The sequence below is a fragment of the Lepidochelys kempii genome, chromosome 1 (genome assembly GCF_965140285.1).
Source record: "Lepidochelys kempii isolate rLepKem1 chromosome 1, rLepKem1.hap1, whole genome shotgun sequence".
Taxonomy (NCBI): Eukaryota; Metazoa; Chordata; order Testudines; family Cheloniidae; genus Lepidochelys; species Lepidochelys kempii.
Window position 1 is genome coordinate 152,201,327 of NC_136380.1, and position 12,534 is coordinate 152,213,860.

Below are 12,534 nucleotides of genomic sequence, written 5' to 3' on the forward strand. Positions count from 1 at the left end.
GAGATTCTTTCATAATCACATGCTTCCAGGAGCTGGGAGTTTATAAAAAGCACCAAGTCTCATGAGAGTTGGAAACGCTTCCGGGCTAGCTGGGAAGGCATGTCCACACCACAGCACTGATCTGAAGAGCCAAGCAGAAAGCAGCTGAGAGGCAAAGAGGCCCAGATCTTCAGACATATGTAGGTTCCCTAACCTCCACTGAAATCAAGAGAAGCTAGGAGCATAGATACCTCTGACTATCTGGGCCAGAGTTGCTAGTGCATGTCTATCAGGAAGGGGGATGGTAAATCAACTTTGGAAGCTTTTGTGGGATTCTGAGCTGCAGGAGAGTAATACATTGTGGAGGAGAGGAAGGTGAGGGAGCAGGCGTGGGAGGGACAGGGTGTAGTGCTGGGGGGGGGGAGGACGAACTGAGGAGGAGTCTGATCATGTGTAGTTTCTCATTACTTTACAACACTGAAACCTTTTAGTGCAAAGTGACACCATGATTTCAGGCAGAAACACCCTCCAGTGACATTTGTTTAACCCAAAGTAATTCATACACAAGAGAAAAATGTCAATTTCAAGCTCTCCTTATTTAAGGCTGGGGTTTTAAGATGTTGTGTTTGTAGAGATGTCAGGAAAGATACAGCAAATTTAAACCATTGCATGGGCTGATGGTTAGCTAATTTCTAGATGAATGACAAAGGAAACAGGTTGCATCAAGGCAGCTGCTCTCACTTCCTTCTGTGGGGAGATACTCACATTGCCTGAAAAAGAACAAAGCCAGTGTGCACTCTGTCCCAGCAAAGATGGGCAACTGGGTGGTGAACGAGGGACTCTCCATCCTTGTTATTGTAAGTACAACACCTTATTGTGATTCACATTTGGCCACACGTGTTGTGAGATTTGAAATATGCTGATCACTTTGAGTCAGTTTTAACGTATCTGATATTGTGGCTATGGGTAAGCAATAGAACCTGAAGAGAATTACTGGGTGAAATCCCAGAGGTCCTTAGTAGTAAAGTGCCATTGACTTCAATGGGGCCAGGTTTTCATTTTGTATTTTAAGTCTCATTTGATTAGTTATATGTATGTAAGTGTTTGGATGGGAGAGTGATCATGGCATGAGAGAGAGCTAATAGCATTACATTACAATGTAAATTCTGAATGAAAGTAAAGAAATACTTTATCAGACTAGCTAGAAATAAGTGCTAATGAAACTGAATTTATATAATGTACAGTGCTCAGTGTAGGCTATTTATATCAGAGTGGCAGATTCTGGGATTCTGCATGTGGGGATCCTTTAAGATTTGCTGTGCTTGACTCTTGCATGAATATGCAGTGAAAACAATGCTATATCATTCTAGCCAGTGGGTTCAATTAGCTCCAGCCAGGATATAAAAGTGGTTGGAATCCCTCTCATGTGTAGGGGAGCTAGGGTCTGGGACAGAGAGATCATCCTGGAAAAGCCAAACTTGGAGAGGAAAACTTAGATGGGGGTTTAATAAGTGAATGTTCTATTTGATTTATTAATAAAGCCAAATGCCCCCAAAAGACTAGATTCAGACTACAGAGCCTGTATGTTCGCATGTGTGTATATATAAGCAGCAACACACGTACTAGAAGCAGGATGTGAATTCAACCTTGATTCCTGTTATGTTCCTGTATTTTTCTTTTAAACAGTTGATTGCTAGCCAGATATCTTAAAATCTGACTTGATATACAGTGCAATTATGAGAAATAGCTAATTGATTCTATTTCTTCAAAAGAGTTACTAGAACTGATTTTTAGATTTGCTTTCCAAATGTCTAAAAATAACGTAATAATGCTGATGATCATAGAATATCAGGGTTGGAAGGGACCTCAGGATGTGTAATAGGTTTATTAAATGAATAGCGATAAACTAGTCTGGAAAATCATAGGTCCTGATCTTGCAAATACTTTTGAATATGCTTAATTTTATAGACCTGAACAGTCCCACTGAAATCAATGCTCAGGTGCCTAAAATTAAGAATGTGAGCAAGTGTTTGCAGGATCAGGGCTTTAATCTACCTGTGGCAAAAGAAATGATACTTTCATATTTAAAAGCTCAGCTGCTCTTTTTTTTTTTTCACAGTAAAGAGCTTGTCTTAAGAAAATATTAATGATACAAAAGATATAGATATTCAATTCTGTAATAAGTTACAAATAACTAGTCACGGAATTTGTTGCCAGATGCTATTAAAGCTAATATCCTATATACCAATAGGAAAAAAGTAGACTTAAAAATGTAACATTTGTGCTTGCTGAAACGTGAACCTGTGTAGTCAGAAATGGATTGTGCCTGCCATTTACTGTTAATTACTGTCCGTAAAGATATCAGTAGCTAGGACACATTTAAAAATGCAGTTTGAACATCCCGATGGCTTGACAAATCAATGTATTGTGCTGTCATGGTCAATGCTTCAAGTAAGCAAAAGCTCACAGGAGCTGAGCTCTGGCATCTCTCCCTCACAAGAGCTGAATATTAGCTGAATTAAAACAAAAGTATATTTTCACTAGAGTAAGAAAAACGAGGAGTTATTTGAAATACATTGAAATAAAAATAAGGGAAGTTGTAGAGACAAAAACAAGCCAAAGGAAAGCTTCTTTAGAGGGTCTGATTGGAACAGTGTTCAGCACTGTTCACTGTTACAGTATTATATGCTACTTGGGTGTTGTTCCCCTGGCTAGACTTGTAATGCAGCCTTAGGAGTTCTTCTGAACTTTTCTTCCTGCTTTGCACTTCCTCTATAATCGAGATCTGGGGTCGGATTCTCCTCTCCCACATTCCAGTTTTACACTGGTGGAACTTCATTCCCTTCAGTGGTGTCACTCCTGATTTACCCTAATGTAAGCGGGAGGAGAAACAGGCCTTCAGGGTCTAGGTTGGCCCCAGGCTTTATCACAATGCTAGTGAGGGCCAGGGCCCATTGCAGAAGCAACACCTGAATCCTTAGGGTGGGAGTGTGGCACTATAATTTCTACCACCCCTAACCCCCAACAGAAGGTTTGGTTCACCCCCAACTCTCTGTTCCCTCCTCTCCATCCCTCCCATGTGTTTCTTTCCCACCTGGTAAATCCACCTGGGGCAGGGCACAGGGGTGCAAGCTGCCCACAGCCCCCAGCTATTGCTCTGTGGGACTTGAAGCCAAACAACTATCTCTAAAACTGGGTAGGGCAGGCCTGATGCAGCTTTAACCCCTGGCTCCTACAAGGGGAAATCTGACTGAAGACCTGCCATTAATAATAGTCATCAGCTCAACCATGCACACATGGCCTCAGGGTCACATGTACCTCACAAAACCACCTGAGCTAAAGTGGACACTCAGTAAGCTGCTGTAGTACTGTGGCTTATTTCCTCCATAGGCTACAACCTTTGAGAGGGTGGTCTAATCACATACACTTAAGAAGATCTGATGTTGCATCCAATTCAGGGCAATGGTATAAATATATGTTAGTCAGTACGTGTAGTCTTAGGGAAGATACTTGTAGCACAGTAAGCTCTAGGGATATTTCACTAGTGTATATGCCTGGAGAGGAAACGGGATTTAATGGGGATGGGAGACGGGGTGGAGTGTGGGGAAATTATAATCTAGAATAAAGGGGTAGTTAAGAAGAACTCCTGCCTGGGCTTAGCACAAAATAATCATAATAAAAAAACACCTTAATCACTACCCCTGAGGAAATGGCAGCCTCCATTCTATCAAAGAGGTAAATAGGGGTGAAGATTTTAAGACCAGAAAGAGTTACTAGATCATCTAGTGTGACCTCCTGAATACCATAAGCCATAGAATTCCATCCAGTAACTCCTATATTGAGCCCAATTTGTGTCTGACCAAAACGTATCTTTTGATTGCATCCAATCATGTATTTTTCTCATTCAGCTTGTGTGGCTGGGGTTAAATGCCTTCCTCTTTTGGTGGTACTACGGAGTATATGATGTTCCAGTCAAATACCACTATAGCAGAGTGCTTCTTGGGGTAAGTACAGCACGTGCATTACCACGGCATATAGTGAACAGATACAATTGTAACTAAGCCTTCCTATTTTGTCCTCAATTCTATTTGGCAGAGAGAGTAGCAGTTCAAAAACTCATACAAACAGATAATTGAACACACATGGTGCTTTCAAACAGAAAAATGGAATGCAGAGCAGACAAATCCCATTCTAGAGATGTCTTCCAGGAAGATTCACACTCCTTTTAATTAAAAAAATAGAACACCTATTGTGACTGCTTTATTAAGCAGAAGCAGTGCAAAGTATTGCCCAGGAATATTAAAAAAAGAAAGTTATCTTAATCATTTTTTTCATAATCATTTTTCTATCTTGAAATGAATAGTTTACACAGCTGTTTGCCCGCAAGACTAGTTGTCATTTATGATTATATCAAAATATAGCTGTATATAAGACCCTGGAGTACCAAATGTAATCAATTGGCTGAGATAGGTCACGTGACCTATTAAACTAGTTTCCAAAGGTTTCCGATCACATTACCGCATTAGGCACGATAAAACAGGCTGTTGCTAAAGCCAATTTGTGAGATGCTGCAAGAGATTCAAACCAAGCTGATTTCTATTAGTATTTTTATATTCTACAGAGAAGTCAGTAATGGGGATTGCTCATATTTTTAAAAAAGGGATCACAGTAGAACCTCATTATTGCAAAAATTACTGTTGGCTCTGAGTCATAAAACAATATGATATTTTCCACACAGTTACTGATTTGGTTCAACAAAGCTGGGAATCTTGCTCAAACGTATTGGTCAAATTCTGCTCCTATTTATAAGGGTGCAATGCCCTTTGAGGGTGCTTCTGTAACTGAAAGGAGAATTTTTCCAAAATTGCTCATTTGTTCGTCTCTAAGGTGCCACAAGTACTCCTTTTCAGTCTGAATGGAGATTTACAAATTGTTCCTCCATCCTTAATAAAAAAAAAAAAAGAAGCAAGCTGCTTTTTTTTTTTTTAATGCTCTTTGCTGAAGTTGTAAATCTGAAACCATGAGGAATATGATGATCAATACAAAGTTTTCTTTTAAAATGGCACTGGTCATAAAAAGAAAGAAACCTGTATTTACAGAAAATCATTGGATTAAATCTAGTCCTGGTTTCTTTTTTGAATATACATATTATAAGATACAGTTTCCTAGTATGCTGTACCCGTCTTCATCTAACTCCCTACCAGTCTTCAATAAGACCAGATTCTAATAGCAGTCCCCCACCTAATGGCTAACTGGTTACATCTGCTCTGTGTTTGGCCTCAGCTGTCAGACCTAACAATGAACCTTTAAAATAATGAGATAATTTAAACACTGAAAAGAGAAGCAAGGCATCTCTGTGCTGCTATATGTGTGTTCAACTGATCTGTAGAGACCAGTACTCGGGTGAAATTTAAAAGACATCCTTAATTCTCATTTGTACTCGGGCTAAGTGTAAAGAAGTTCTAGGGTGGGTGAGCATCAGGACTAAGGGTACATCTACAGTGCCGCGGGGAGTGAGCCTCCCATCCTGGGTATACAGACGCGCTAGCTCTGCTTGAAGTAGTGTGCTAAAAATAGCAGTGTGGCTGTTGCAGCATTGGCTAGGTTGGACTTTGGGCAGGGGCAGTGAGGCAGGTTTGTACTTGGCAGCTAGCCTGTGCTTCCATCCATGCCATGATGGCTGTACTGCTATTTTTAGCATGCTAACTCAAGCAGAGCTAGCATGTGTCCCTCTGCCCAGGCTGGGAGGTACCCTCCTTCCCAGCTGCTGTGTAGACATACCCTTAGTTTTTTACTCCATGTGCTGTACTGATTTTGCCCTATGTTACATTGCATTACAGTCTGCTTTGGCTTGGGCACGAGCACCTGCAGCCTGTTTGAATTTCAACTGCTTGCTGATTCTGCTGCCAGTCTGTCGAAACCTGCTCTCCTTCCTCAGAGGATCCAGTGCGGTAAGATGAAGAAAGATTTTCAGAATACTTGAGAGCCAGAAGCCCACGTTACTGAGCTTGAGTTTCCCAAAAGTATTTTCCTTTTTATGTGCCCCTTTTCAGAAGTAATGAAGTCTAGAGTTTTGCCGTGGAAGAGAAGTGAGGGTTATACATTGAGAACAACTAAACCACAAAGGCCTTACTTTCAAATGTCATCCCTGAGTTTCACCCATTTATGCCAGAGATGAATTTGGCCCCTGGCTTCTAACTTTGTGCCTGCAATTTTGAAAGAAAGACAGATATTTTCAAAAGCTGTTAGAGCTGGATTTTCACACTTGATCCTTCTATTATATTCTCCTTTCTCTGCTCTGCATGGTTTATGCCAGACTCAGCCTAAAATTGCTTAACAGCCTTCTGACCTTCTCCGGCCTATGGAGCACAGGTGCAATAGGCTGCACATGAGAAGCACCACTAAGTGGCGTTCCGTGCTAACTGAAATTGTGAGTGGTCTTCCATGGTAGCCCTAACCAGTGCACACTGCAGCAATCTAGCAATCAAGACATGGATAACTGAACTGAGAGGAAAATATTCTATCCAAGCACAAACCTATCCTTGGCTACTACAGTCAGGGCTTGCAAACCTTACTAACACAAAATGTTCAAATGAGAAAGGAGTTACCATCTCATCTAGTTACTTCTCCTCCCAACCCTATCCTATCACCTCCAATTTATCTGAATTGTATTTGGTCACCTTGTTCTCATCCAAAGCTACCGGCAGGCACTGGGAAACTAAAGATGCTACTCTATCATGGGCCAATGAAAGAGAATCACAGCACTGTTTCACACAAAACATCTTATCATCCCTCTTATTTCTTCCTGTACTCTTCAGCACAAACACGTACATACCTAGTGGCTCCAGTTCAAGGATTTGATTTAGCTCTGTAAAAGCCTTCTAAGATTTCATGTCTTAGAGATGCCTTCCCTGCTTACAGGTCATCCCAAGGGTTGAGATCAGTTGGGACTTTCTTACCACGTTTCTCCAGGTCTCCTACACAGATTTTTCTCAGTAGGCAGCCCTCAGACCAAGACTGTTAGCCTAAAGACTGCGCTGCAAGGTTTATCCAGGCCTTTGCATGAGGCTGGTGGGCTGAGTGTTTGTAGGCTAGAAGGGGTTCTTTTATAGTTGAAGGATTTGTTTGTTTTAGTGATATTTATAATAAATGCAGCTACAACAGGTCTTGTGAATAAAACGAAAAATAAATGAGGAGTTTGGCCTCATCCTGCCCTGGAACATGGAACATTTTCCCACGTCACCAAGTCACTACAAAAGGTCAGACACTTCGGCACAGCTTTTAGTTTTCATGTTGAGAGAGACCCAGGACTCAAATAGCAGAGGTGCTGCTTGCTGGTCATTCTTCCGTTGACTTGGCAGAGCTGTGTGGGCAAATACTTCCTCGGCATCTGTTACATTATGCTTGGCTCAGGCTATTACTGTTAGTCCCATCAGTTTATGGGCAAATCTGGAAACTACAAGACGGGGTCTTCCAGGCTAAAAATCTAACTTTAATACAAAAAATGCTTTTAACTTATAAGAGTTAAAATTGGAGTAAATGTCCAGCCTCCATGTCTCTGCCATTGCTTCATAAGCAATGTGCTATGAGTTTCACTTCTCATTTTTCAGATAACTTGTTCTTTCCTAATGGCGAGTAACACTTATTTACTGAGAAAAGGGGAAAAGAGCTCAGAGTTGAGAAAATTAAAAAGATTGTACAATCTCTTTCCTATAGTTATGCCAAAAACTGAACAGCACAGTTGTTATGGGTTATCAGATGAAGTGTCATTTAACAGCATCTAAGGTTATCCGGTCTTATGTCAGATACTATTTTATTCCAGCATTATATAGACTTTTACAACTACATAGCACCTGATGCATTATTTACATATTCCAAAATTCCACTGATTTCATTAGGAACATGTGGAAAAATACTATGCAATCATGTAATTTAAAACTGTATCATAAAGCATGTGCACCAGGAGGTGACTTAAGGTTTCACAGGAAACCTTAAGACTGCTTGACTTTGCAACCTGAATGTTCTTTTTTTTATTATTATTACATTTCCTAGACTTTTAAAAAAAGAGAAATGGGAAAAAAAAAATCTACCCACAGAAACTTAGTTATACTCCACGTGTTGTCAGCAGGGTATGAACCCAAGACTTTCACATTCACAGTACAGACTTCTACAACTTGTGCTCACAGAGTAACTGGTAGAGGTGGAAGCAGGTTATCCTTTATGTGGAATAACCCCTAGAGAAGGCCATAATACACACTTTGGCAATGGGTTGTTAGACAGCAGTAAAATATTACTCCTGAGAGAATTCAGCACCAAAAAATTAAAAATACCATGAACAATATTTTAAAATTCTCAAAATTCTGCACATTTTATTTGTCAAAATAACACAATATAATCATACCTTTCATTTTCAATTATTTGCTGACCAGCATTGTGAAATAAATTACCAAAAGAATTGAAAATGGTGTGATTTTTATATTGTTGTGTTATTTTGGCAAATAAAATATGCAGAACTTAAAAATATTTAAGTTTTTGGTGCAGAATATTTTATTTTTGGTGTAGAATTCCCTCAAGAGTACCAGGGTGGTGCTGTGTGGTGCAATCTGGGTGTGGCATCTTGGTGTGGGGGGGCCGGGTGCGGGGTGGATCTGGATGCACAGGGGTTCATTGTGGGGTTCTGGGTGCAGGGGGGGATGGGACTCTGCAGGAGAGTCTAGGTGAAGGTGGTTAGGGCTCAGTGGGGATGGGGTTCTGAGTGTGAGGGCCTCAGTGGGGGTCTGGGTGCTGGGGGAGTGGGACTTGGTGGTGTGGAGGTTAGGGTGTAGCTGGTTGGAGCTCAGTGGGGTGGGGTTCTGGGTATAGGCAGCTCCCGATGCAGGGGGTGAGGCTTGGTGGGGTGGGGGTTGGCTGCAGGGGGCTCAGTGGGGAGGTTCTGGGTGCAGGGACGTCTGGGTGCAGGGGTTTCCTGATGCAGGGGATGAAGCTCAGTGAGGTGGAGGTTCTTAGGGGGATTGATGGAGGGGCATTCAGGGTGCGGGGTGGGGCATGTGGATTGGCAGGGGGTTCAGATGCATAGGGTTCAGGCAGACAGGGGAAGCAGATCCCCAGACAATGACCCCTCCCCCCATGGCTGAGAAGCAAAGGGGCCAGGAAGTGGGGGAGGGGGGACAGGTCACTGTGCAAGGAGCTGTTCCCCTGTCTGCCCAATCCGTGTGCATCTGGACCCCCCCCCATCAGCTGAGCCTCACCCCTCACCCCTCCCACTCCCAGAACCCACACCTCAGTGAGCCTCACTCCCTGCACCCAGACTCCCCGGCTAACAGCCTCCGCACAATGCAGAGCTTCCTGCAGCTGGGGGAGGTTTCTGGGGGATTGATCTGACCCAGCCCTGGCTGCTCCATGCAGGGAAGGGGGAGGGGGAACGCCATCTTTGTCATTCTCCTCCCCCTGTCCCCTCCAGCCCAGCTGGGACTAATGTCTCTGGGTGGCTGGGGCATCCCCAGACCTTCCCACCCCACCCACAACAATGACTTACCTCTCTCCTGGCTCCTCCAAGTGCCCAAACAGATGTGCCCATGCTGCCAGGAAGGGGAGAGTGAGCACTGGTGCAGCTTCTCTTTTCTTCCCCGCAGAAACCATTTTTCTGTGGGGAAGCAAAGAAAATCTGCAGGGGGGACATGTTTCTGCATGGGTGCAGTGGTGCAGAATTCCCCCAGGAGTAAAATTTTGAACTTCAGGATTCCTGGGTACTCTTCCAGGCTCTCAGAGAAGAGTGTAGTCTAGTGGCTAGAAAAGTGGTTAAAGGTACCATAGCCACACTTTCTTTCAGGTAGAAATACTTGGTTAAGTGGCTGGGCTTTGGTTTGCTATTTTAGAGCTCTAGGTTCTATTTCCAATTCTCCCAGAGGTGCCCTTCTGTTTAATAGTTGTTGCAAAGCACATAGAAATATTAAAATCAGCCTGTGAAAGAGGTGGAATTTGAATTCATGGGGCCAGATTCTCTGGTTTGCTCTATTCCCCTTCCATCACTGGAATGGTGTAAATGGAGTGGAGACTGGTTACATCCCCATCACTTATGTAAGCAGTGTCAGGATGAGCTCCACCCTGACATCTGGTGGTGAGGTGTGGCAAGTTGTGGAAAAGAACTTCAGGGGCCGATCTCATTTGCATAGGCATACCCACCACGCCTAGAATGAGACCATAGCTGCCCAAATGGTCACTTTGGCTGCTGTGGGATCCCCAGTGTCTCTGGTATTGGGGCAGGAAGAATAAATTGTTATTACCCTGATTATGGGAACTGTGCTTGGAACTGTACGTGGCCTTTTGTTACGATGGAGGGATTCACCATCATCTAAGTAGCACTCGCTAGGCAAGGGTCATGGGTTCCAAAACTGTGTGAATGGAGAGAGACTGGGGACAAGTATTAATACTTGGTGGCATGGGCCCCTTGGTGAGGGCCTTACATGCTGATTGCACTTCCTCCTCTCTCCACTGTGGAATATCAGAGCTAATTTTGATTTCATTAGAAGTCTAGTTATAGGCTGCTGAGCTCACTTTGGGCTGACAGTGCACCAGCACTGGGGCTCCCCTACTACAAGCTGAATTCACCTAAGAGCTGAAATCACTGAGTGTTGTGTTAAGTAGTGGGGGAGCCTAAAGATATATTGTGGAGCAGTTTGCGGGACGGCTGGTGAAGCAGTTCGACATGGCGCAGTGTGTGGATGGCAGGAGCTGCTTGTGGGCCGTGGAGCTGAGTGAAGGAGTTCGTGGGGCGGCTGGCGGAGCGGAGTGCAGCTGAGCGAAGGAGTTCGTGGGGCGGCTGGTGGAGCGGAGTGCAGCTGCGCGAAGGAGTTATGGGGCGGTCAGCTTCAGATCACGTAAGGTGCCTCTTACCCCCGTCCCATTTCCACCCAGGTTGGGAGGTAAAGCTCCGCCGATAAGCTTTCGAACTCTGGGGCTGCCCTGACCAGGGACAGAGACTTTTGGGGCATTGGACTTTTGGGGTTGCTGGACTCAAGAACCAAAGGGAAAAGGGCATGCCCCAATTTGCCTGGGGTGGGGTTGTTTTTGCTCATGGGTTGTGTTATGAATCCGGTTGGTGGTGTTTCCCCAACATAATGCCACATTGTTTCTCTCTGTTATTAAAAGACTTTTGCTACACTCAGACTATGTGCTTGCGAGAGGGGAAGTATTGCCTCTTGGAGGCGCCCAGCGGGGGTGGTATATATTTGTCCCAGGTCACTGGGTGGGGGCTCGAGCCGGTTTGCATTGTGTTATTGGAATGGAACCCCTAGATATTGAACCCGGCCCTTGTTGCTGCCAACTCTGACGGGCAGAAGGGTTACACTTATGTAAAAACTGAACAGTAAGTATTATTGTCCTAATGTAAAATTATTTTCCTGTGGTAGTTCTTTCCCTGAACTGTGACAGATTAGCTAGTATCAATCAAGATTAAAAGCCAACTCCTGGTGTTAAAGAAATCATGAAATTAATTCCAATAAGACAAGGGTTTCGTTGTAAATTGGACCTTCTGCTTTGAGCACTAAACTGCTCACTCCTTGAGATGTGCAGCTCATCTTGTCTTGTGTCCCTGTAAAGCTGTCTCTCCTCTGTTGTTCAATGGTTGGGGCAAATCCTGCTGGTCTGCTGGCTGCTGTAGCCAGGTGGTGGGAGTTTCTTGCTGCTACACCCAGTTAACAAGTGTTAGGACCCTGCAGATTCATTTCTCAGTGAGGCATATGGGACTTGTGAATTGTCCCCATGACTGGGTTGGATTAGATGCCTTGAGGAGGGAGCTAGGGCCCTACAGAGGGAGATTGTACAGTAGGACTCCTAGGGCAGTTGGAATTTATTTAATTTGAGATACTTAGTCATAAGAAAGTTATGACAGGAAGAAGGGGTTTTTTTATCTTATGCAAATTTTGTGCAGTCCTAGATTGGAGCAGGCTGGGGAATCCTGCAGCTTACCTGCTGTCAGTCTTTTTTTAAATTAATTGCATTCAGGAGATGTCAGCGGCATAACGATTACTACAGAAAGTATGACTATATCCTATTTTGTGACTGAAAAATTTCCTAAAGAGTGGGTTTCTTGCCACCCAAAGCTTCACAGGGGTTTGGGGTGGAGGAGTGGTTTTATTTGTTTGTTTTTTTTAAAAGGTGATAGTTCAATAACACTGCGACGGAAACCTTTCCCTAAACCCACAAAAGAAATGTTAATGTATAATTGAAAGAATAATTGAGTTCTCTATGTACGTCAAGTGGCAGGAATTCTGCTTCTTTTATTGAATCAACATGTATTCTATCAAACAGGGAAACACTGTACAGCCATCGCTGTGCTTCACAGATTGGCCTTTTAAAACAGGAAGCTAAAGAGTTCAAAGTTCCTCTTTGTACAGTCTAGAGACAGGCATCCAGGAGCAACACTTTTCTATTACACTGGTTTTTTTTAACAGCGTTTCCAATTATGTATTTAAAATAAAGTATTGGAAGGCCAGTCTCTCCCGTCAGTTTATCACCATGTGACTGGTGAAGTCAGCAGGGTAGCAGTAGTGTGTG

At 43.4% G+C, this 12,534-nt stretch overlaps 1 protein-coding gene across 1 annotated transcript in view; it reads left to right on the plus strand.

Annotated features, from left to right (window-relative positions):
- The first annotated feature begins 717 nt into the window (after window positions 1-717).
- The window catches only part of CYBB (cytochrome b-245 beta chain), a 34,742-nt gene continuing 22,925 nt past the window's right edge, over window positions 718-12,534 (plus strand). The window contains exons 1-3 of the mRNA XM_073358198.2: window positions 718-836; window positions 3,888-3,983; window positions 5,820-5,930. Of these exons, the coding sequence (XP_073214299.1) occupies window positions 792-836; window positions 3,888-3,983; window positions 5,820-5,930 (252 nt within the window). The 5' untranslated portion in view covers window positions 718-791. The remainder of the gene's footprint in view (window positions 837-3,887; window positions 3,984-5,819; window positions 5,931-12,534) is intronic.